General features: G+C 48.2%; 1 protein-coding gene and 1 long non-coding RNA gene across 3 annotated transcripts in view; one reads left to right on the top strand and one right to left on the bottom strand.

Annotated features, from left to right (window-relative positions):
- Nucleotides 1-25,320, top strand: part of ATP2C2 (ATPase secretory pathway Ca2+ transporting 2) — a 77,969-nt gene that overhangs the window by 41,169 nt on the left and 11,480 nt on the right. For both annotated transcript variants that reach the window (XM_040253988.1, XM_040253989.1), the window contains 10 exons: nucleotides 2,387-2,536; nucleotides 2,614-2,682; nucleotides 3,436-3,511; nucleotides 8,957-9,023; nucleotides 18,498-18,622; nucleotides 18,771-18,868; nucleotides 19,449-19,550; nucleotides 20,372-20,461; nucleotides 22,553-22,654; nucleotides 24,441-24,597. In XM_040253988.1, coding sequence (XP_040109922.1) covers nucleotides 2,387-2,536; nucleotides 2,614-2,682; nucleotides 3,436-3,511; nucleotides 8,957-9,023; nucleotides 18,498-18,622; nucleotides 18,771-18,868; nucleotides 19,449-19,550; nucleotides 20,372-20,461; nucleotides 22,553-22,654; nucleotides 24,441-24,597 — 1,036 coding nt within the window. The remainder of the gene's footprint in view (nucleotides 1-2,386; nucleotides 2,537-2,613; nucleotides 2,683-3,435; nucleotides 3,512-8,956; nucleotides 9,024-18,497; nucleotides 18,623-18,770; nucleotides 18,869-19,448; nucleotides 19,551-20,371; nucleotides 20,462-22,552; nucleotides 22,655-24,440; nucleotides 24,598-25,320) is intronic.
- On the bottom strand, nucleotides 267-4,003 carry LOC120873193. The gene is made up of 2 exons (XR_005723407.1): nucleotides 3,628-4,003; nucleotides 267-598 (listed from the first exon to the last, which is right to left on the bottom strand). It is a non-coding gene; the product is annotated as an uncharacterized LOC120873193 (long non-coding RNA).

The raw sequence follows: 25,320 nt of genomic DNA, 5'->3' as shown, positions 1-25,320 counted from the left end.
GTTTGCTCATCCCTCAAGGCCTGTTTCATGTCCTAGACCCTCCAAGAACCTCTGCAGCTCATCCTCCCCCACCACCACTCCACACTCCTGTTTCCTGAACCTTCTGAGACAGAATAGATCTGATTAGGGCATCACGTTGTTCTAACCACGCCTCTCAAACTCGGGCAATGGCAGGATTCTCTTTCACTGCTGATTTACCATTTTTATTACAATGTAACTTCAATGGAACAAACATAAAGTTAGGTACAAAATCTATGTGCTTCAAATTAAGTAAGTTACAATTTATTCTAATTATTATCATGTCCAGATCACATTTACTAGAAACGGAATCTCTGTTTGCCATGGTTACTGTTGTCCAGTTGCTAAGTCGTGTCTGACTCTTTGCAATCCCACGGGCTGCAGCATGCTAGGCAGGGTGACAATATACAGCCTTGACATACTCCTTTCCCAATTTTGAACCACGGAGGTGTGGTAGTTTCTGCTGCCTGGGACCTGTGGGGTCAACATCTGGTGGTTCTGGATGACTCACTTTCCGCATTTCTTCTTTCATTGTGGGTTAGGAGCTGCCCGTGAGTTCATGTGACTTTGCTCCAATGTCCTAGAGATAAAACATGAAGATCAGTTAGTAGTTGTGCTTGTGGTGGTAGGTTGAAATAGAAACATGGGCTTGAATAGGCAAGGGTTTATTTATTCCTATTTCACGTGATGAGAGCCTGGAGGTGGAACCAACGGGGTGGCTTCACCATGGAAGAAAGGCCCTGGGCTTTTCCAGCCCTCCTCTCTGCCCTCTTGGGCTGTGGCATCCTGTTAGTGCCCGTAAAATGGCTTGTGGAGCTCCAGCCATGAACACAATGACCCAAGCAGAGAGAGAGAAAGGTGAAGGGGGCCAGGAGGACCTGTCAGCTCAGCCGCCTTCAGAGAGCTTCACAAAGACTATTCATTGTCCAGAGGGTGGAGACACTGAGCTGCCAGGGAAGTTGGGAGACAGGGCTAGGGGGGTGGGATGGGGGCCGTCATCAGGCCCAACTCATCAGGCCAATAATCAAATAATGAGTTTGATTATTATTGAGAGCCATGGGGTTCTGTTAGGAACTTGGAGGGTTAGACAGATATTACTTGGCAAGTGGTGGCTCCTGTCATCCTTGCGGACTGGGGTTCCCTGGAAGTGTGCACATTTTTATAGACTGGTATTGATTGTAAAACTTGGGAGTATAGAGAACTCACAGACTTCTGTTTGAGAAAGGCCGATCTAACTGTTCTCTTGGGAGTTTGCAGGAAGATACCTTCTTTTAGTTGCTCTTTCTTTGCTTCAGTGAGCAGTCTCTTAGGGGTGGAGTATACCCTAGACACCTTGCACATCCTTGGTGGTGCCTGGCATGGTTCTGGCCATGGAAGACTCACCTCCTGAGTCGTACCTGCTGGGCCTGTGGTCACTTCTGCAAGACCTTGATGGTTAAGAATGCGGTCTCTGGAGCCACTGTTGGTTCGAACCTCTGCTCTGCCGCTAATGAGCTGATTAGAGCAGATTTCTTAATCAGCCCATGCCTCAGTTTCCCCAAATGGAAAGTGGATAGGGGACTTCCCTGGTGGTCCAGTGGCTAAGACCCTGTGCTCCCAATACAGGGTTCGAACCCTGGTCAGGGAACTAGATGCCACATGCCTCAACTAAGAGTTCACATGCTGTGGCTAAAAGGTCCTGCCCACCACAAAGAAGATCGAAAATCCCCTGTATGGCAACTAAGATGGGTGCAGCCTAATTAATTAACTAATTAATTAAATATTTTTTAAAATATTATAAAGTGGATAAAATAATAGTGTCTTTCATGGAAGGTGTGAGGATTAAGCAATAAGCCTTGTGAAGTGCTCTGTACTGGACCTGGTGCATAGTAGGTGTTCTGGAAACGTCACCCTGGAAACATCAGGAAGTGTGTGTATCTGTGACTGCATGTGTGTTTCAGGTGTTGACATGACCTTAGGCTATCATCAAGTAACCCGGCTCAGTGCTACTCAAATCACACGGATTGTGTGGGAACCCCAGGGTGGGCAGGATGTGGGAGTTAGGGGGAAGATAGGATGCTCCGAAAGGGATATTCTAATTTAACCATTGCCTAAGGTGTTTTTTTTTTTTTAAGTTTTATTAAAATTGAAAAGGGTGTTAAAACAGGATTTGAGATTGCTGTTTTCTGAAAGGGGTCCCTTATTCAAAGCTTTTCTGATTTCTGGAGGCACCAGAGGCTGCGCTGATACTTGTTTCCTGATTTCAGCACGCTCTTGTTTGGTGTCTGTTGACCAGTGACATTAAGGTGTTAGACACTATCCTGGGTTTTGAAAACCAGCTCACAGGTTGGGGGGCTGGTTCCACGCCTTCCCTCTTTGTTCCCCCCAGGTCACAGACCTCCTGGTGGACGAGTCCAGTTTCACGGGAGAAGCCGAGCCAAGCAGTAAGACAGACACCCCACTGACGGGCGAGGGTGACCTCACGACCCTGAGCAACATCGTCTTCATGGGGACCCTGGTGCAGTGCGGGAAGGGCCAGGTGAGCCCCGGGGCCTTGGCGCCCCTCACCTGTGGGCCTTCAGCCTCAGCCCTCACACCTCTCTCTCCTGGACGCAGGGCGTCGTGATCGGAACAGGAGAAAAGTCCCAGTTCGGAGAAGTGTTTAAGATGATGCAGGCTGAAGAGGTAAGGGACGGGGGCTTTGGGTTTCTTTCTTCTCTTTTAGAGGATTGTTTGTTTATGGCTGCACTGGGTGTTCATTGCTGTGTGTAGGTTTTCTCTAGCTGCGGCGAGCGGCAGCTGCTCTCTCGTTGTGCTGCTCAGGCTTCCCCTTGCGCTTGGTGCTGTGGAGCACGGGCTCTAGGGGCCCCGGGGTTCAGTAACTGTGGCACACGGGCCCTGTTGCCTCGCTGCATGAGGGATCCTCCTGGATCAGGGATCGAACCCATGTCCCACATATTGGCAGGAGGATTCTCAACCATTGGACCAGCAGGGAAGCCCTGGGTTTCTGGTAAGGTGGGGTTTGAGATAATTCTCAGCTGGTGACCTGCCCCGCCTTCTCCTTAGGAACAAGGATGATATGGTTAATGTGAGTACACTTTTAAAAGCTTTTTACTTTGAAATGCTCATTAGGATTTTGGTCAAGATGTGATATGCACAGATCTGAAATGTAGCAGTCCATGGATTTCTATATATGTGTCCCTGTATAATCATCACTCAGCTTAAGATATAAAAAAAATCCAAGCAGGGTCTTCCCTGGCGGTCCAGTGGTTGGGATTCTGTGCTTCTACTGCAGAGGGCACGAGTTCCATCCCTGGTCAGGGAACTAAGATTCCACAAGCTACACAGTGCAGCCAAAAAAAAAGAGAGAGAGAGAATAGAAGCAGGAGGGATGCTCCCGGATCTCATCTAACAAACTCATTGTTCTCATCCTTTCAGACGCCCAAAACTCCTCTACAGAAAAGCATGGACAAGCTGGGGAAGCAACTGACACTCTTCTCATTCGGCATAATTGGTGGGTGAAGCAGTTTCTGCATGGGGTCCTGGTGGGGGTGGAAGGGGGGTTGGGGGTGTGTGGAAGGGAGCCATCCTGTGCACCTATAACTGTCTCTCAAATACCTTACTACTCACCTGGGTGAGGACTGGGGTTTGGGATCAGAGGTTCTTGGTCAGCAGCTAGAGGTTTCTGTATCAGTTGGAACAAGCTAGCAGCTGTAACAAGCAGCTCCTACATTTTAATGGCTTAACATGATCATAACTTATTTCTTGCTCACACTGCAGTCCATGGGCACATTCCTGGAGAAATGGCTTTCCCGGATAGCTCACTTCCGAACACTGACTTGCGGTCCCAGGCTCCTGCTCTATTGTTATTCGGCCTTCCTCCAGTTCCTGGGAGGGGTGGGCCATAATTCTGTTAAACCAGCAGATGGGGAAAGAAAGAACATAGAGACTTGTGGGGAGTGGGGATGGGAGGGGGAACATTTTTTAAAGGCAGGGACCAGGAAGTGAAGTCATCACTTTTGCCCATTCTTGATTGGCCAGAATGAAGTCACATGGCCTACCTAACTGCAAAGGAGACTGGGAAATGTAGTCTGGTGGTGCACCCAGCCACGTTTCTATGCTATGCCTGGGCTTGTTCCTCATGACCTTTGGCAGCATACCAAACAGTATCCCCATGGTGCTGCAGCCCCAAATTCAGGTCTTATTCCTGAATTATACCCTGGTCCCTGCACCTGCCCCTTCCTGCTGTCTCCAGCTCTGGCTTTGAGTCTGTGTCCTTCATTCTCAGCTTCAGGGTCAACCAGTGCCTGGGCCATTACAGATTCTCAATAAAAGTTGGTTTAGTGAATAAAGGAACAAACCAGCCAACCACTGCCCATAGCACAAGCAGTGATGAGAGGAAGTTCTAGTGAGTCTGGCTAAAACTGCAGAGTGGAGAAAGTTCTTGGGAGAAGAGGCAGCTGTCCCTCCTAGCAGCAGTTTTGTTGTCCTTCTGGTCATCCAGATGCATTGGTTCATTTAATGAGTATCTTATGACACACTTGACCCTGCGATAGGTTCTGGGGCCACTGAGATGAGTGAGACACAGCTTCTTCCCTTTGGAGGACTCCAGAGAAATAGGAGAGAGACACCTGAACAAATATGAAATGTGAAAGCAGCTGTTAATTTTGCATGGGAGAGTTGAGAAGGCTTCAAAGAGGAGGTGACGTTAAGTTGGGTCTTGTAGGATGGGTAGGAGGTTGCCAAGTGAAAAAAGAGAAGATTGGGAATTTCACACCAAGGAAAACATATATCCAAAGGCATGGAAAGTATCTCCCATTCCTTTACAACTTTGCTGCTAAGTCACTTCAGTCATGTCCGACTCTGTGCAACCCCATAGACGGCAGCCCACCAGGCTCCCCCGTCTCTGGGATTCTCCAGGCAAGAACATTGGAGTGGGTTGCCAATTCCTTCTCCAATGCATGAAAGTGAAAAGTGAAAGTGAAGTCGCTCAGTCATGTCTGACTCTTAGCGACCCCATGGACTGCAGCCCACCAGGCTCCTTCATTCATAGGATTTTCCAGGCAAGAATACTGGAGTGGGGTGCCATTGCCTTACAACTTTAGGAGGTTGTAAAAGCAAGAGAGTTCCAGAAAAACATCTATTTCTGCTTTATTGACTATGCCAAAGCCTTTGACTGTGTGGATCACAATAAACTGTGGAAAATTCTGAGAGAGATGGGAATACCAGACCACCTGACCTGCCTCTTGAGAAATCTGTATGCAGGTCAGGAAGCAGCAGTTAGAACTGGACATGGAACAACAGACTGATTCCACATAGGAAAAGGAGTACGTCAAGGCTGTATATTGTCACCCTGCTTATTTAACTTCTATGCAGAGTACGTCATGAGAAACGCTGGACTGGAAGAAACACAAGCTGGAATCAAGATTGCTGGGAGAAATATCAATAACCTCAGATATGCAGATGACACCACCCTTATGGCAGAAAGTGAAGAGGAGCTAAAAAGCCTCTTGATGAAAGTGAAAGAGGAGAGTGAAAAAGTTGGCTTAAAGCTCAACATTCAGAAAACGAAGATCATGGCATCCGGTCCCATCACTTCATGGGAAATAGATGGGGAAACAGTGGAAACAGTGCCAGACTTTATTTTTGGGGGCTCCAAAATCACTGCAGATGGTGACTGCAGCCATGAAATTAAAAGACACTTACTCCTTGAAAGAAAAGTTATGACCAACCTAGATAGTATATTCAAAAGCAGAGACATTACTTTGCCGACTAAGGTCCGTCTAGTCAAGGCTATGGTTTTTCCTGTGTTCAGGTATGGATATGAGAGTTGGAGTGTGAAGAAGGCTGAGTGCCGAAGAATTGATGCTTTTGAACTGTGGTGTTGAAGACTCTTGAGAGTCCCTTGGACTGCAAGGAGATCCAAGCAGTCCATTCTGAAGGAGATCAGCCCTGGGATTTCTTTGGAAGGAATGATGCTGAAGCTGAAACTCCAGTACTTTGGCCACCTCATGCGAAGAGTTGACTCATTGGAAAAGACTCTGATGCTGGGAGGGATTGGGGGCAGGAGGAGAAGGGGATGACAGAGGATGAGATGGCTGGATGGCATCACTGACTCGATGGATGCGAGTCTGAGTGAACTCCGGGAGTTGGTGATGGGCAGGGAGGCCTGGCATGCTGTGATTCATGGGGTCACAAAGAGTCGGACACAACTGAGAGACTGAACTGAACTGAAAATTAGCAAAGTGTTCAGAGGTTATGGTCTGAAGTCAGATCGCTCGATTCTGTCGTGCTAGAGATAGGCCTGCCTGCCCTTTCCTCCCTGGCCACCCCTTCCCCACTCTCTAGTTTCTAGTCTCCTTTCCAAATGTCAATTTTGGTTCTTGTACTCAGAGTTTGCTCAGTCAGTAGGTTTCCTGTTTTCGAGTAGCTCTGTGTCCTCTTCCCTCCTTTCTGCCCTAGTTTGCCCTGGAGCAGTTTCATGGGAAGTGGGTTTTATCTTAACCTGCCAAGTCTTATCACAGCCAGGGAGGGCTCTGTACTTGTGAGAGGATTTAGAGGCCTTCTCAGGCATGGTGGAGGAGGACTGTGATAGATTAGTGATGGAGGGAAAGTGGCTGTATGCCACCATTCACCTGCCCTCCTCGGGGTCACACTGCTCAGGCATCTGGGACAGGGTGGATGGATGCCACACGCTCCTGGCTGCCCTGAGGGCTCTTTTGCTCTCTAGAGCAGGGGTGGAAACTCTGACTCCTAGGCCAGATTTGGTTTGCCACCTGTTTTTGTGCAGCTCACAAGCCAAGACTATTTTTTACATTTTAAATGATTGAAAAAAAATCAGAAGAAGACTATCTTCTGACATTAACGTTATATGAAAATCAAATTTCAGTGTTCACAAATAACTATTTTATTGGCACACAGCCAAACCCATTCATATATCATCTATAGCCATTTGCACACTGCAATGGCCAAGTTGAGCTGCAACAGACCATATGGCTCATGAAGCAAGTGCTGTTTTCTACCCACCCTGTTGGAGGAAAAGCTGTCTGCCACCTGCTCTAGACCCTGGGGTTGCCAGAAGGAGAACAGGCTGTAATAATAGCCCCCAGAGGAAATACCAAGTAGGTGTGCTTCAAGACAGATTGTCAAATAGATGCTCGTAGCAGGCCTTTCTGCAGGATGAAATCTGTTCCGAAAAATGTTCCAAGTCAGAGGTGCTGCAGGGTCACTGCCTCGTATAAGCCATTGTTCCTCACGTTAACTTAGAACTTAAATTGACGTGTCCATGGCCAGGCCCGTGATAACCGCTCAGATGTTTTTTCTTTTTAGTAAATATTTCAAGAACTGCTCTGGCAGAGTGGGAATTGTGAACCCTTAGAAAGGCCTAGGGATGCTGGGAAAGAGTGGTGTGCTGGTAAAGTTTTAACAGCTGGTTTCAGGAGAAAGTGGTGTTTGTCACCTCTGTGGTCTCAGTACTCACAGTGTCCTATTTCTAGACACCGATGGAAAATTACCAAACCTGGATTTGGGAAGAAATAAGCACATTTGGCTTTTGTGAGACCCCCACCCTCCTACTGTGGCAGGGCCCAGGATGGGGGCAGGTCCTTTGGGTTGGTCTCTGCCCCTATTTTTAGTAAAACTTCCCCCCTAATCTTTCTAGGTTCATTTGGGTTCCTGCTAAGATTTCAACTACTGAGTTCTATTGCTAGTCAAAGTATGAAAAAAAAAATGAAACCCCAATAAATCAGATCTTATGACCTCTCTACCCCCAACACACACGTACCCAAACACATGCAGACACACACACACCACTACTGCCCAGCAGAAAACTCACCCTGGCTCTGTTTTCCCTACAAGACACAGCTGATGCTCTTCAGCAAGTCCCCCAGGATGTGTCAACAGGCAACTCCTCTCACCTCCTACTTCCCCCTCACCTGTCTTGTAACTATGGCCGCAGCAGTTCATGACTTGGTGTTACTGTGGGCCAGGAGCCATGCTGAGATCTCCAAGGGCATTGTTACATCTTAAATCCTAAAACAAGTCCTTGAGGAAGATGTAGTCATTTCCCCCACTTTACAGATGAGCAAACTGAGGCCATGCCTGGCGGACCCTGAACTTTTCCCCATGGCCAGAACGTCTCGGGCCTTTCATGGTTCCCAGCATGAGTCATCCACTTCTTTACCTGAAGGCTCCATCTCTGTCCACATACCCCTTGTCTAACACAGTGTCTGGTGTTTAAATACTGGGTCAACGATTGATGAAAGAGAAAAATGGGATAAGGAATGTCTTTAATCACCAAAATGCAGAATAAAATCAGTTAAGAGAGAGCAGCTCGTGAGCCCATCAGGGGAGCAGCTGTCGTTGGTCACGTCAGAAACCTCAGGGCAAGTCCTGTAAACATACAGCCTGTGGGACACTTCTGGAATAGCACAGAAATGTTGCAGACAGCCCCAAATAAACTGGGTGGCTGTTTCTTTCTTTTACTTGAACTGACTTGATCCTTTCCTGAAAAAGGAAAGCATCCTCTTTCGTAAGCAGGAGAGTTTCTTCCTTAAAAACGGGAGATGTGACAAGTGTTTGAAGTTATTCATAATTGTCCTGTGTCTGTATTCCCGTAAATGCTAAGGAAATGAGTTTGGAATGCCTTCAGATGTACTTGTGTGTGTGTGGATGGGTGTGTGCGTGCATTTGTAAACATTCTGTTGCTGTTGTTCAGTCGCTAAGTCACATCTGACTCTTTGCAACCCCATGGGCTGCAGCACCCCAGGCTTCCCTGTCCACTATCTCCCAGAGTTTGCTCAAATTCACGTCCACTGCGTCAGTGATGCCATCCAACCATCCCATCCTCTGCCGCCCTCTTCTCCTTAAGCCTGTATATATACATATGTGTGTGTGTGTGTATACATTTGTGTATGTGTGTGTGTGTATGTATTTATGTGTGTGTTTCATCTCCTCCCAGGCCTGATCATGTTCACTGGCTGGCTGCAAGGGAAACACCTGCTTAGCATGTTCACCATCGGAGTCAGGTAACAGCTGGGCCGTTGCCCCTCATTTGTGCAGCAAGAGAAGGTGGGGAGTTTGGGGGGCAGGAACGGTGTAGGGCAGACGCAGCCCCTATCCTCCAAGCCCCAGTACCCCGGCAACGCATTGTCTGGTGGGTGGGAGTGTCCAACGAACGTCAGAAAAAGGAATGACAGCTCCTTGTCCTTGTCCCTCGAGCCATGGGTTTATGTCTTCCTGGCTAAATACGGGCTCCAGAGCCAGCCTTCAATCCTTCCCAGCATCAGGGTCTTTTCAAATGAGTCAGTTCTGTGGAAGGATTGAAGGCGGGAGGAGGAGGGGACGACAGAGGATGAGATGGTTGGATGGCATCACCGACTCAATGGACATGAGTTTGAGTAAACTCCGGGAGTTGGTGATGGACAGGGAGGCCTGGCATGCCTCAGTCCATGGGGTCACAAAGAGTCAGACACAACTGAGCGACCGAACTGAACTGAGAACCAGCCTGCCCAGTTTAGTTTCTGCCTTTGCCACTTGCTGGCTTCCTTGGAGGCTCAGACAGTAAAGAATCTGCCTACAAAGCAGTAGACCCAGGTTTGATCCCTAGTTGGGAAGATCCCCCGAAGAAGGGAATGGCTACCCACTCCAGTATTCTTGCCTGGGAAATCCCATGGACAGAGGAGCCTGGTGGGCTACAGTGTGTGGGGTCACAGTGAGTCAGACATGGCTGAGTGACCGACACTTTGCCACTTGCTAGCTGGGCCACCCCAGGCAAGCATCTTCACTTTCTGGTTCTCTGTGTCCTCCTCTGTAAATGGGGGTGACATCAACCCTCCCAGGGGTGCGTGAGGATGCCCTAGTGCCCCTTGCAAGTGCCTGCAGACTGAGCACAAGGTGGGTGCGTGTTCTAATTAGCATTTGGAACTCAGCCCTTGGTTTATGGAGGCGGCTGCAGGAGAAGACAGAAGACACATGGCTGACGTCAGGGAGCAGAATCGGGGTGTCTGGGCTTTAAGCCCGGGAACCTGCCTTCCCTGGCCTGGCAATGCGCATAGACAACCAGCCCAGCCCAGGTCCCGCTGGAGGAGCAGAGGCAGGCAGGGGGAGGTAGGTGCCGTGAAGTTGCCACAGCTTTTCCATGGCTGCCTGGGGACACGGGCTTGTCCCAGCAGAGGGGCAACTGGTGATCTGGGATGTGAAGGAGCCACTCAGGCCCTTCTTGGTCTCCACAGGGTGGAACCCCCACCTTGTGTTGTCTATAAGATGGTTCAGGTGATACGTTGTTGCTCAGTCACTCAGTTTTGTCCAGCTCTTTGCAACCCCATGGACAGCAGCACGCCAGGCTTCCCTGTCCTTCACTATTTCCTGGAGTTTGCTCAAACTCATGTCCACTGAGTCGGTGATACCATCTAACCGTCTCATCCTCTGTCTCCCCTTCTCCTCCTGCCCTCAGTCTCTCCCAGCATCAAGGTCTTTTCCAGTGAGTCAGCTCTTCACATCAGGTAGCCTAAGTATTAGAGCTTCAGCATCAGTCTTTCCAGTGAATATTCAGGGTTGCTTTCCTTTAGGATTGACTGGTTTGATTTCCAAAGTACTCTCAAGAGTCTTCTCCAACACCACAGTTCAAAAGTATCAAGTCTTCAGCACTCACGCTTTTTTATGGTCCACCTGTCACATCAGTACACGACTACTGGAAAAATACATAGCTTTGATTATAGAGACTTTTGTCGGCAAAGTGATGTCTTTACTTTTTAATATGCTATCTAGGCTTGTCATAGCTTTTCTTCCAAGGAGCAAGTGTCTTTTAATTCCATGGCTGCAGTCACTGTCTGCAGTAAAATTTGTCACTGTTTCCATTTTTTTCCCCATCTGCCATGACTGGATGCCCTAATTTTCATTTTTTGAATGTTGAGTTTTAAGCCAACTTTTTCTCTCTTCTCTTTCACCTTCATCAAGAGGCTCTTTAGTTCCTCTTGGCTTTCTGCCATTAGGGTGGTATCATTTGCATATCTGAGGTTATTGATATTTCTCCTGGCAGTCTTGATTCCAGCTCGTGTTTCATCCAGCCTGGCATTTTGCGTGATGCACTCTGCACATAGGTTAAATAAGCAGAGTGACAATATATGGCCTTGACATACTCCTTTTCCCGTTTTGAACCAACTCGTTCCATATCTGATTGTACCTGTTGATTCTTGACCTGCATACAGATTTCTCAGGAGACAGGTAAGGTGGATCTGGTATTCCCATCTCCTTAAGAATTTTCCATTGTTTGTTGTGATCCACACAGTCAAAGGCTTTAGCATAGTCAATGAAGCAGAAGTAGATATTTTCCTAGAATTCCTTTGCTTTTTCTATGATCCAGCGGATACTGGCAATTTGATCTCTGGTTCCTCTGCCTTTTCTAAATCCAGCTTATACATCTGGAAGTTCTTGGTTCACGTACTACTGAAGCCTAGCTTGAAGGATTTTGAGAATTACCTTGCTAGCATGTGAAATGAGTGCAGTTGTGCGGAAGTTTGAACATTCTTTGGCATTGCCCTTTGGGATTGGAATGAAACCCAATAATTATACCTTTTCTAATCCTGTGGCCACTGCTGGGTTTTCCAAATTTGCTGGCATATTGAGTGCATCAGTTTAACAGCATTATCTTTTAGGGTTTGAAATAGCTCAGCTGAAATTCCATCACTTCCACTAACTTTGTTCAGAGTGATGCTTCCTAAGGCCCACTTGACTTCACACTCCAGGATGTCTGGCTCTAGGTGAGTGACCACACCATCGTGGTTATCTGAGTCATTAAGACCTTTTTTGTACAGTTCTTCTTCTTGCCACCTCTTTTTAATATCTTCTGCTTCTGTTAGGTCTGTACCATTTCTGTCCTTTATCAAGCCCATCTTTGCATGAAATGTTCCCTTGGTATCTCTAATTTCCTTGAAGAGATCTCTAGTCTTTCCCATTCTTTTGTTTTCCTCTATTTCTTTGCACTGATCGCTGAGGAAGGCTTTCTTATCTCTCCTTGCTATTCTTTGGAACTCTGCATTGAGATGGATATATCTTTCCTTTTCTCTTTTGCCTTTCACTTCTCTTTTCTCAACTATTTGTAGGGCCTTATCAGACAACCATTTTGCCTCTTGCATTCCTTTTTCTTGGGGATGGTTTTGATCCACCTCCTATACAATGTTACAAACCTCCATCCATAGTTCTTCAGGTATTATGTCTACCAGATCTAATCCCTTGAATCTATTTGACCCCAACAGTTATGAGTTTCTCTTCCACTGTATAATCATAAGGGTTCTGGTTTAGGTCATACCTGAATGGCCTAGTGGTTTTCCCTGCTTTCTTCAAATTAGGTGAATTTAGCAATGAGAAGTTCATAATCTGAGCCACAGTCAGCTCCTGGTCTTGTTTTTGCTGACTGTATAGAGCTTCTCCATGTTCAGCAAAGAATATAATCAACCTGATTTCAGTATTGACCATCTGGTCATGTCCCTGTGTAGAATCATCTTTTGTGTTGTGGAAGAGGGTGTTTGCTATGATCAGTGCATTTTCTTGGCAAAACTCTGTTAGCCTTTGCTCTGCTTCATTTTGTACTCCAAGGCCAAACTTGCTTGTTCTTCCAGGTATCTTTTGACTTTCTGCTTATGCATTCCAGTCCCCTATGATGTAAAGGACTTTTTTTTTTTTTTTTTTGGTGTTAGTTCTAGGTCTTGTAGGTCTTCACAGAACCATGCAACTTCCACTTCTTTAGCATTAGTTTTGGGGGCATAGACTTGGATTACTGTGATGTTGAATGGTTTGCCTTGGAAATGAACCAAGGTCTTTCTGTCATTTTTGAGATTGCCATCCATGTGCTGCATTTTGGACTCTTGTTGACTATGAGGGCTACTCCATGTCTACTAAGGGATTCTTGCCCACAGTAGTAGATGTAATGGTCATCTGAATTAATTTGCCTATTCTTGTCCATTCGGTCACTGATTCTTAAAATGTTGATGTTCACTCTTGACATCTCCTGTTTGGCCACTTCCAAAGGTGATATGTGGGAAATTATTTTAATATGTATTAAATATTTAATGTTGGTGAGTAAAAATTTATACTTAGTACATCAAACCCATGCTGTAAACAAACTTAGATGCCCATCAATTAATGGACAGATAAGCAACATGCAGTGTATTATTATTCAGCCACAAAAAAGAGTGAAGCACTGCATTTGATACAGGGTGGTTGCCATAGAAACATGAGGCTAAGAAGAGGGTGAATGTATGGTGCATGTCTGACTCTTTGTGACCCCATGGACTGTAGCCTGCCAGGCTCTTCTGTCCTTGGGATTTCTCATGCTAGAATACTGGAGTGGGTTGCCATTTCCTCCTCCAGGGGATCTTCCCGACCCAGGAATGGAACACCCGTCTCCTCACTGGCAGGCAGATACGTTAGTATTGATCCACCTGGGAAGCCCGAAGAGGAGGAAACCAGACACAAATGGCCACGTACTATGACTTTGTTTTTATGAAGTGAAGTGAAAGTCGAATACTGGAGTGGGTAGCCTTTCCCTTCTCCTGGGGATCCAACCCAGGTCTCCCGCATTGCAGCAGGCGGATTCTTTACCAGCTGAGCCACAGGGAAGCCCAAGAATACTGGAGTGGGTAGCCTATCCCTTCTCCAGGGGATCTTCCTGACCCAGGAATCGAACTGGGGTCTCCTGCATTGCAGGCAGATTCTTTACCAACTGAGCTATCAGGGAAGCCCAAGAATAATGGAGTGAATAGCCTATCCCTTCTCTAGCAGATCTTTCTGACCCAAGAATTGAACCAGGGTCTCCTGCATTGCAAGTGGATTCTTTACCAACTGAACTATCAGGGAAGCCATTTGTTTTCATAAAATGCCCCAAATAGGCAAATCCATACAGACAGAAAAAGTGCCTGCCAGGAGATGAGGTCAGGAAATAAAGAGGGACCACAACAGTTATGGGGATTCTTTAGAGGGTGATTAAGAGGTTCTAAAAGTGATTATGGTGATGGTTATACAACTCTGAATATACTAAAAACCATTGGATTGTATACTTTAGAAGGGCGAGTTTTATGATATGTGAATTACACCTTAACAAAGAAAACAGAAAGCAGGTAATTAAGAAAGTTGTTATTACAAGGATCCTTGGAGCCTTTCTAATTTATACAAAAAAAGGAAACTGTTTGCAAACAGCTGAGCTGGAACTGCCATTATAGTAAATGACAGAGACGCACCTCCCAGTGGATGGGCATCCAGTGTGAAGTGTGGAGGCCGTGGGGTGCCGGCCGGTGTAGCCAAGAGAGCCTTGCACTGGGGGTGGAATGCACACGTCTCTGGTACTTAGTCAAGTCTGTCTGTGTATAAATGAATGGATGCCATTACCTGGCAGTTAGCAGTAGGAAGAGATTCAGGTATGGGTCTTTTAACATTCCAGTTGCCTCTTTTTAAATCATGGGGCACTGTGTGCATTGAGAGGCAGGCGGGCAAAGTCCACCTGTGGGCAGGTGTGTGTCCTCTTACAGAAGTATTCAATGACTATTTTTTTTATTTTTTGAGGGTTTTTTTTTTAAGGATTTTTTTTTTAAGTCCTTATTTATTTGGCTGTGCTGGGGCTGAGTTGCAGCATGTGGGATCTTTAGTTGTAGCATGTCGGATCTAGGTCCCTGACCAGGGATAGAACCCTGTTCCCTTGCACTGGGAGCATGGAGTCTTAGCCACTGGACCACCAGGGAAGTCCCTGAAGGTGTTCTTTTGAATAGACAAAGTCATGATCTCAAGTTAAATAGGGCAGCCTGACTTTGTCTCCTGAGCTATGTGTGCCCTGAATGGTATAAAGAAAACAGAACCCAGAGCTTTCGATGGCCGTTTTTCCTTGTGTCGGTATCTGAATGTTAAGTACACTAGGTGAGTCGGTTCTAGAATCTTCAGGAAAGTGAAGGGAGCACAGCCAGGGTCGAGGATGGGTGGGGCTCTGGAGGAACACGTGGCCTTGTTCATCATGGACCACTCTGCCAGGCAGGCTGGTCTCCTGATGGGGAAGCTGGAGCTTAGGCCAGCACACTTGCCCACAGTTACAGGATTCCGGGAGCAGAGGAGACAGACTGCCAACCCCATGCATTCTGCTCCAAAGCCAGGGTCCCAGTCAGTGCCCCCGGCCACCACCCGGGCAGGACAGGGACTCTCCTCCTGCCCCCTGCAGCCCTGGCAGTTGGCTTGTTTGCTTGCCCCGTGCGTGTTTGCTGAGCAACTGTTCACTGTGTACTCAATGCTGTTGGAGCTGGACCTTGGAGTCTGCAGGCTGGCGGGGAAAGCAAACATGAACAATTTAAGTGAATGTTAGCAAAACAGTCACAACTTCTGATCAGTACTGCAAAGGAGACAACAGCTGAGAGAGGGATTAAATGGGGAGATCGGAAGGGGTGTCCCCAGAAAAGGCAAAGCTGGAGAAGGTTTCTCTGAGGAGTTGAAGCTGGAGAGCTGCGGACCTGCTAGGGGTGGGAAGGGCGGGCGTTCAGACAGGGGAATGGCGGCAGAGGACTGGCAGGGCAGAGGCGTGGAGCAGGCAGCAAGCCTGGCTCATCCTCGGAACCCAGAAGGAGGTGCAGCTGGCGGGGGGATGAGCCCGGGTGGGGGCGGGGCCGGGGGGGGGGGGGTCCCTTGGGGGCTGATCACATGGAACCTCTTGGGCCCCGTTTCTTCCAGAGCCCAATCACATCCTCAGAACCCTTCTCCACGCGCCGTGCAGCCATCTCTGCTCTTTGGAGCATAGAGGTGGTGGGAGGCATGAACCCCAGCGTGTTCCAAGGTGTGGGAGGAGAGAGCAGGGGCCTGACCTGCTGCCCATGCTGTGGACAGTGGAGTTGGAGGCGAGGGCAGGGCTTCCTAGAAGAGGAGGACGCTGTAGAGCTAAGGGCCTTGGACTTGAGCGTAACCAACCTCACCACATGAGGGTCCCCAGGAGAGCTTGTCCCCAACAGATTGCGGGCACTGTGACTCAGGCTTAGGGGGTGGGGGGGATGGGAGACCCTGGGTTCCTAACAGGCTCCCTGGGGATATGGATGCTGTCAGTTCTGGAAGCATCAGTCTGAGAAGTGAGGCTGTGGCTGCAGCCACCCCAGCTGGGACTCCAGCAAGAGGTGGGGCCAGGGAGGAAGGCTGGGTGCTGGAAATGGGGCTCAGGTGACTAGGTCTTTCAAAGGCTGGGGTCGGGGCAGAGGGTGAGCCTCAGCCGTGAGGGGCTCCCAGAATAAGCAGAGCCTTCAGACCATGATGAATGAGAACCTCCTCCACGTGAGGACGTGTCCCAACCCATGTCATCAACCGTGGAAAGTTCCATGAGCCAAAAAGACTGTTAAATAATTCCAGCTCTGTAAGAGAATAGGCTCCTGTGTCCACCCCAACCACACCTCCCCAGGGTGATTTTTTAAAAATATTTATTTATTTATTTAGCTGTACCAGGTCTTAGTTCCCTGACCAGGGATTGAACCCAGGACTCCAGCATTGAGAGTGTGGCGTCTTAGCCACTGGACCACTAGGGAAGTCCCTCCCCAGGGTTATTTCTGACTTCTGGTCTTAACAGCTCCTTTCACCCCATTCATCACACTCTATCTCCGGTAAACTCGAAAGAAAACCAATACTTTTTGTTTCACTTGTGACTTGGGAAAAATGAGGCTCTTCAGTTTTGCTTTGTCTTTAACACTCATTTCTTTATTAGGCTGTGCCGGGCCTCCTAGCTGCAGCATGTGAGCTCTCAGTTGCAGCTTGTGGGATTTAGTTCTCCGGTCAGGGATCAAACCCGGGGCCCCGGCATTGGGAGCCCGGAGTCTCAGCCACTGGACCACATGGGAAGGGGACTGGCTGGGCAGAGGTATGAAGGAGGGAGCAAGGGAAGTCCCAAGACTCTTCAGTTTTTAGCAGAAGTGAAATCACTCAGAACCTCTCAATCATAAGATAGAAATGGCAAGATAGCCAGCGTGCAAGAGATTCTCCAAAATAAATAACCCAAGAATCATCCTTTTAAAAACTTTTTCCTGCTTCCCTCTGCTGCAAGGGACCTTCAGGATGAGCCAGGTTCCACTTGCTTTTCCTGGTCTGGCCTAATCTTTATTAGTTTGCCAATTAATTTTTTTATTATGACGAAAGCACGCAGACACACACAATGTCCTTCCCATGCAATGTAGGAGGGAAGGGCCCACAATAACCCTTCGCAAATGTTTGCTTAGCTGGTCTTGTCAGCCCATGCCATAAAACCAAGGAAGCCTTCTTGCTGTCACTGTAGAAACCAGACACAGTCTCTTGACCAAACTCTGTCACCTTGGTTTATGTAACTTTCCCCTGAATGCGTCTTTGTCTCCGGGTAAAAGGTTGCCGTTCATATACCATATTTCCTCACTTCTAAGATGCACACTCTTTTTCACTTTTTACCTTCTCTGCAGTCAGACTGCTTCTCACAAGTGAGGTGATAAGAAAGCACTGTGTCGTTGGTTAATGGGCAGTATTTTTCCTTTCTTTAGTGATGCACAAGATAAGGTGCCCTTTCTAATCAACAGCACCTCAGATTTGATGAAATACTGTAGCCATGTGTGGCTTTGGCTGGATGGAGATCATCAGCCAGGCTTTCTGGTTATGGACCACCTGTGTAGAGTGCTCAGTATGTGTGAGGCCAGGGTGTGTCTGGGCTCTTGCACTTGCCATGTATTCACTCATTCCTGTGTGTTCAGCAAATATTTACTGACTACCTGCAGGCCTCTGCTGTGCAAAGGGCGAGCCCCGTTGGGGTGGGGTGTGGTGTGGTGACGCTCACTGCACAGCTCTACAGTCTGCCTCCCCTCCAGCCTCCCCCATGGGTCTGAGGTCACTGGCAAGACACAGCACTGCCCACAGGAAGGGGATTCTGTGCTTCCAATGCAGATTCCCAAAGGAGGAGCTCATTGGTTCAACTTGAGTCACTTATTCTCCTCTAATCCAATCAACTGTGGAGGGCAGGGCCACGTGGTACAGGAAGAGTGGGGAGGGGGTCCTAAGGAAGTGAGCAGACACCAAAACAACCTGCTAAGCTAGGCAAAGGCACCGCTGAGTTATGTCATCTCCCTCAATTTTCATGTCCTTGTCTGGTTTTCTCACAGAAACTGTCTAAACCATTAGACTAACCCAGGTACTTTCTAAACCCTAGAAGTCCACTTAGTGTGTGATTCTGGAAATTTCTTTCAAGGGTCCAAGACTTTTATAATAGCAACAATTTAAATGCAAAAGTACTTAAACAGGCAAAATGTTGGACAGACTAATTCACACTAAAGTGCGGATGTCTGATAGGAGAACAGGGTTTTGCAGGGGGAAAGCTCAGAGCAGTGGACACTGAAGAAGCAGGCAGGCGGATCATGGGATTGGGAGCAGAGACTAGAACAGAGAGGTGGAGAAACCACAGGTGAGCGTCACCGGGCAAACACGTGGTCAATGTCAGCTGGACTTCACACGCACTTAATGTGGCCTTTTCCATCCAGCCTGGCTGTGGCCGCCATCCCTGAGGGTCTGCCCATCGTCGTCACGGTTACGCTGGTCCTGGGAGTGCTGCGCATGGCCCGGAAGCGAGTCATTGTGAAGAAGCTGCCGATCGTGGAGACCTTAGGTAAGGAGTTCCCGCTGGTTGAATTCTTACAAATTGGACTGAATGGGCTTCTTGGTGCCATGATAATTCAACCTGAGTGTTTCGTAAGGCTGAGAGTTGATGGTGACGACTTCTCTCTCCCATCAACTCTGACGTCTTCCTGGGCCAGGTTGCTGCAACGTCATCTGTTCCGATAAGACGGGGACTCTGACTGCCAACGAAATGACTGTCACCCAACTCGTAACATCTGATGGGCTCCACGCCGAGGTGAGTCCAAGGAGTGCCCTGCCAGACCTTCATCTTCTCAGAGAAAGCACACAGTCTTCCAGAAAACAATAAGGAAGACATAAATGTGGGTTATTGGACAGTTTCCTTGCCATTAATACAAATAGCAAGAGCATGACTGATGGAAGGCAGCCACCCCATGGCTGGCATGACGCTACACCCTGGTGGTTTGCACACTGTCCGCGGTTCCTTTCGCACGCCAACCACTGAGTAACTGCGACTCAGATTGCATGGTCTGCAAAGGCTAAAACATTTGCTATCTGGCTCTATAACAAGCTTGTCCACCCCCATTCTAGAACATAAGCAGTCTTATATGCTACTACTTGGTCTTCACAGCCATAGTTTTTACTGACTGCAAGACGCCCTGTTGCAATACTGAAGTGCACTAGGGATCTGATGAATACTTAGTTCTGCAGGGGACACGGTCATGCTTGAAGCCTTGCTTGTGGTGGGACCATGTCCTCAAGGGTGGACTCTCCCCCCCAGAAAAAAGATACGGGTCAGCCAGGGGAGCGTCTCTTTGCCTCCCAGGGACACGCCTTTCTGTGGCTTTGCCCTGCAGGTCAGTGGAGTTGGCTACAACGGCAATGGGACCGTCTGCCTTTTACCCTCCAAGGAAGTCATTAAGCAGTTTTCCAATGTCTCGGTGGGGAAATTAGTGGAGGTAAGCATCAACAGTGCTGCCGTGGAAATAAACATGCATCTTAAACAGAGCTGATGGGGATTCTGTCTGCAGATAGAGATGGCAGTTGGACCAACTTGTTCTTGGTGACAACCAGGCCACACCCCAGGGGTCAGGTTATCGAAACAGCCCAGATGGAGATGGAGAGGTGGGAGGTTCAGGGAAGAACTGGGACCCCCTGCTTCTGCTGCTTGCTCCCTCCCCTCACACCCCTGCATTCACCCCCGTGTGGTCTTCAGGCGGCTGTGTCCTTTCCTTAGCTTTTTCTACTTTTTCAGTTATTTTAAATTGAGCTATAGATCACCTGCCACAGAATTCACCATCGCAGAGAGTACAGTTCAGTGGGTCGCAGTATTTTCACGAGGTGGTCACCACAGTCTGATCCCAAGACCCTTTGTCACCCTGATTAGAAGGCCCATGTCCCCATCAGCAGGGCCTCACACACGTGACCCCCAGTCTGTCTGCCTTCCCATTCTCAGTCCTCAGGATGGCTTTGTGACAGCTAGCATTTAGCTGAGTCAATAAATTATTGGGTTGGCCAAAAAGTACATTCAAATGTGGTGGAAAAACCTGAACGAACTTCCTGGTCAACCCAATGTTACCGTGTGACTTTTGCACAGTGGGGACTCTGGCACATTTTGAAGAGTAAATTTGTCCCTCCCTCCCACCCCAGCCCAGCCCCGAAAACTGGTCAAGCCTTCAGGGCTGGACCTTTTCACGTGCCTGAGTGTGCCCAGAATCCCGATGGGTGTAGCTCCAAATACTAACAAACGACCTTCAGAAACCCCTCCCCGACCTTGCAGGCTGGCTGTGTCGCCAACAATGCCATCATCAGAAAAAACGCCGTGATGGGGCAGCCGACAGAGGGCGCCTTGGTGGCCCTGGCAATGAAGGTAGGCAGTCTGTGCTGTCCACGTGGGCAGTCCTTTCACTGGGAGCCGGATTAGTAGCCGGGTTCAAGGTCCTGTCTGAGTAGCAGGTCTTCAGGTGGCTGTGTCCTCTTCCTTAAAGGACACCAATCATACTGGAATCAGCTCCCCCAGTGACTTCATCTTAACGTTGTCACACCTGCAAAGACCTTATTTCCACATCAGACCCCATCACAGGCCCTGGGGAGTTAGACCTTCAGTGTGTCTTTAGGGATACATGTAACCCGTGACACCCTCTTCAGTTCAGTTCAGCCGCTCAGTCACGTCCAACTCTTTGCAACCCCATGGACTGCAGCACGCCAGGCCTCCATGTCCATCACCAACTCCCAGAGTTCACTCAAACTCACGTCCATTGAGTCGGTGATGCCATCCAACCATCTCATCCTCTTTTGTTCCCTTCTCTTCCCACCTTCAATCTTCCCCAGCATCAGGGTCTTTTCAAATGTTAGTTCTTTGCATCAGGTGGCCAAAATATTGGAGTTTCAGCTTCAGCATCAGTCCTTCCAATGAATATTCAGGACTAATTTCCTTTAGAATGGACTGGTTGGATCTCCTTGTAGTCCAAGAGACCCTCAAGAGTCTTCTCCAACAACACAGTCCAAAAGCATCAAATCTTCAGCACTCAGCTTTCTTTATAGTCCAACTCTCACATCCATACATGACCACTGGAAAAACCATAGTTTTGACTAGATGGACTTTTGTTGACAAAGTAACATGTCTGCTTTTTAATATGCTGTCTAGGTTGGTCATAACTTTTCTTCCAAGGAGCAAGTGTCTTTTAATTTCATGGCTGTAGTCGCCATCTGCAGTGATTTTATAGCCCCCTCAAATAAAGTCTCTCACTGTTTCCATTGTTTCCCCATCTATTTGCCATGAAGTGATAGGACCAGATGCCATGATCTTAGTTTTCTAAATGTTGAGCTTTAAGCCAACTTTTTCACTCTCCTCTTTCACTTTCACCAAGAGGCTCTTTAACTCTTCTTCCCTTTCTGCCATAAGGGTAATGTCATCTGCATATCTGAGGTTATTGATATTTCTCCCAGCAATATTGATCCCAGCTTATGTTTCATCCAGCCCAGCATTTCTCATGATGTGCTCTGCTTATAAGTTAAATAAGCACCCTCTTAGGAGGCTTTTAAGGTGTTTTTCCCCTAATCACTCCCTCCGTGAGATTTTTTTTTAAAGATTTTTTTAAAAAATATGGACCATTTTTAAAGTCTTCATTGAATTTGTTACAACATTGTTTCTGTTTTATGTTTTGGTTTTTTGGCCTTGAGGTATGTGAGTTCTTAGCTCCCCAATCAGGGATGGAACCCACACCCTCTTCTTTGAAAGGAGAAGGCCTAACCACTGAGCCACCAGGGAGGTTCCCACCACCCTTCCCTGGTGGCTCAGACAGTTAAGAATCTGCCTGCAATGCAGAGACCTGGGTTCAATCCCTGGGTCAGGAAGGTTCCCTGGAGAAGGGCATGACAACCCACTCTAGTATTCTTGCCTGGAGAATCCCATGAACAGAGCAGCCTGGCAGGCTACAGTCCATGGGGTCACAAAGAGTTGGACATGATTGAACAACTAACATAGGCAGGTGTACAGGTATTTAATATCACAGATGTACTATATGTCTGTTCCTATACTGTATGTGTTTTTTTCTGTGCTTTATACATAAAAGAACTCAATTTTTTTTCACCCCCTAAGGATCCATTTTCACTCCTTGAGTGGGCAGTGGGATGCATTAGGGTTGGTTTACATCTGGGGAAACGGAGGCTCAGATCTGTCCAGGAACTGGCCTGAAAGGCATCAGAGATCAATTGAATGTCACTGGCATGGACCCTAGGGGTAACCGGCGGCACCCACTCCCAGGGGCTCCTTCTGCCACCTCTTCAAGTCTGAAACATTCCTCCTGGCAGAAACCCCATGGCCTTTCTCCACCTGCTAAATGCTTGGATTTCTCATCTGCCCGAGGTGGTTTGAATAATGAATAATTTAAATGGACCGAGCTTTGCATAGAGATTGGTTTAGAATGACTCACTGAAAACATCCCATTTATTACCCCAGATGGACTTAGGCGATATTAAAGATTCGTACGTCCGAAAGAAAGAGATCCCGTTCAGTTCGGAGCAGAAGTGGATGGCGGTTCAATGCAGCTCCAAGAACGAGGTGAGGTTGCCTCTCTGCCCCCCTCCAGCCCCCATCCCCACCCCAGCAAAGCAAAATGCAGAGGTCAGGAGATGAGTTTCAAGTTCCCTGCTGCTTCTATGACATCCGAAGACGTGAAAATACAGTTGATGGCAATGAAAGCTCTGAGTATCTTGGGGCCGCTTTCGAGATTGTCTTCTGAATCTCTGGTCCTCAAAGTGGGGTCCCAGGCCAGCAGCAGCGTCTCCTTGGAATTTGTTTGAAATGCAGATTCTCAGGCTGTGCCCCAGACTCACTGAATCAGATATTCCAAGGGTGGAATCCAGCTGGCTGTGTTCGCTGGGGGTTCTGATGCAAGTTCACATATGAGACTCGGTGGCCTGCAGTACAGCAACTGAGTAATTGCTACCAGAGTGACTACAGGTTCCTACTGATGACGCCGACCCTGTTGCTAACTTGGGCTCCTTTTGTTACATTCCTGTTGTACTGGGTTCTTTCTTTACACACAGGAGCTCATGTAGCTGTTGCAATGGGGGAACGATCCGGGACGCACCCCCTAGTGTCCACCATAGACAGATGACCTCACGTGTGTGCGCACATGTATGTTCTAAGCCACCAAGGGGAATATGTACCAACCTCTTACCAGCTATCCCTGGGTGAGATAGCCCACCCTATCTCCCCCCACCCCTTTCTAAAAAAATTTTCTGTAGCTTTTCAGATCTTCTACTAAAAAAAAAAACAAAAAAAACTTCTTTCTTCTTTCTCTTTAAAAAGATTTTTATTGCCTTCCACCTTTTTTCCCAGACTTTCTGCTCTTGCTGGAACCTGCCATGTCTTGTCTATGCTGAGATTTTCCATCTCATTCACGGTGGCAGGCAGCTCAGCCAGCTTATCCCAGGTCTTTGCCGTGAATGGACGAGTATAATACAGATTCCCGGTGCTTAAGAGGCATTCTGGACTTTTTTCAATGTTGTAACACCTTGAAATCTTATTTTCCCCCAAAGGCAATGATAATATATTTTCATTGAAAAAAAAAATGATAGAAATGTGACTTTAAAAGTGGAAGCTTCTGATAATCCTGCCCCTTTTCTCTCTCTGCCCACCCCCCATTCCCACTATGCCCCTCAGCAGTCAGAGATCGGGCCTTCCAAAGTCTACAGGGGCAGCAACACGTGGGGTGGCAGTTTCTAAAGAAGGTCATGCTGCATGTAGGGTGTGTAGTTTGTTCTTTTCCCTTAAATGATGTCTTGGACAGCTTTCCATGTCAGTGTATACAAGCGCCTTCAGTGTCTACCATGAGCAAGTGGGCGCTGTGCTAGGGCTGGGGGTCATACTGACAAGGCACCTGCCGCCTGGAGCTTACGGTCTAGGGGAGACGGAGCTTAACAGATACACCAGAAAAGGGTCAGCTGCTCGTTTGGGTCCATCCTCGTAAGCCAAGTTCATGGTGCCTCCCTCGCTCGGAAGTCTCCCTGAACTGGACACCTAGGAGTCAGTCACACATGTAAAAGCTGGGATATGACCAGTTCGTGAAACATGTGGATGCTCTGAGCAACACTGACCAGGGGCCCTGAGGCAGGGGGCAGGTGTCTGGGTCACAGATCAGCCCTCTCTGGGCTGCGTGTGGTTCCATCACGTGGATTTCCTTAACGTCTCTTGCCAGTGGGGTAATTTATCCCAGACCATCATCGTTAACTGAAACAGATCAATGACCCCACCATGAACACCTCTGTGTGGATGAGGTGATGGTCACCAGGAGCTGAAGCAGGCAGTGACCGCCAATGTTTTTCCCTCTGTATTTTCCAAGGAGCGGGAAGATATGTACTTCATGAAGGGGGCCTTTGAGGAGGTCATTCGTTACTGTGCCACGTACAACCATGGGGGCATTCCCCTGCCACTGACGCCCCAGCAGCAAGCCTTCTGCCAGCAGGAGGAGAAGAAGATGGGATCCCTGGGCCTGCGAGGTCAGTGGCTGTGTTCCCAGTCCTACGCTGAGTCTGCATACGATGCTTACTTCTCAAGTGTCATAACGCGTGGTCCCTGGTCAACACAATAATGATCAGAGGGGCGTCAGGGAGAGTGCTGATGGGAGCAAAGCCAGGGTGGACCCTCCTGGGCAGATGAAACATAGGGTGCCCTCCACATCCTAGCCACCAGATGACACCTGTTAACCCAGATGTACCTCGTGTGTGCGAGGAGAGGTCCTGAGTTTTCTAAGACGCGTGACCGGGCCGCCCCAGAAACGCTGATTTTCCTGATTGGTCGTCTTGCTCAAGGCTTGCTTTCAGGAAAAGCCAGGGTTCTTGTAAATGAACAGACATTTCATTTCTTGGCCATTTCCAGCTTGCTGCACCAGAGCCGACACCTTCCCTGATGGGCTGAACATTAAACCTTAGCACTCTGGAACATGTGTACTCCCTCAGGGGAAACTGAGCAGCGTTGGCTTGCTATATAGGTTTCAATTGCCTTAGTTTTTCTTTGCAGGGGGCAGGAATTATAAATTGCTAGTAGCTCACTGACAAGTGTTGAAGGTGAGGATGTGGCAGATCTCTGGGACAGAGCTTAGCAGGGCAGGTAGGAAGGGAGGCATGGCACACAAATCACTGACACACACCCCAGCATCTCTGGCACACGCCCCCAGCATCACTGGTACATGCCCCCTGCATCACTGGTACACGCCCCCTGCA

Source organism: Oryx dammah, unplaced genomic scaffold (assembly GCF_014754425.2).
Source record: "Oryx dammah isolate SB20612 unplaced genomic scaffold, SCBI_Odam_1.1 HiC_scaffold_13, whole genome shotgun sequence".
In the NCBI taxonomy this organism is placed as follows: domain Eukaryota; kingdom Metazoa; phylum Chordata; class Mammalia; order Artiodactyla; family Bovidae; genus Oryx; species Oryx dammah.
The sequence above is the reverse complement of the archived record's forward strand: the minus strand, read 5'-3'. Positions and strand labels throughout refer to the sequence as shown.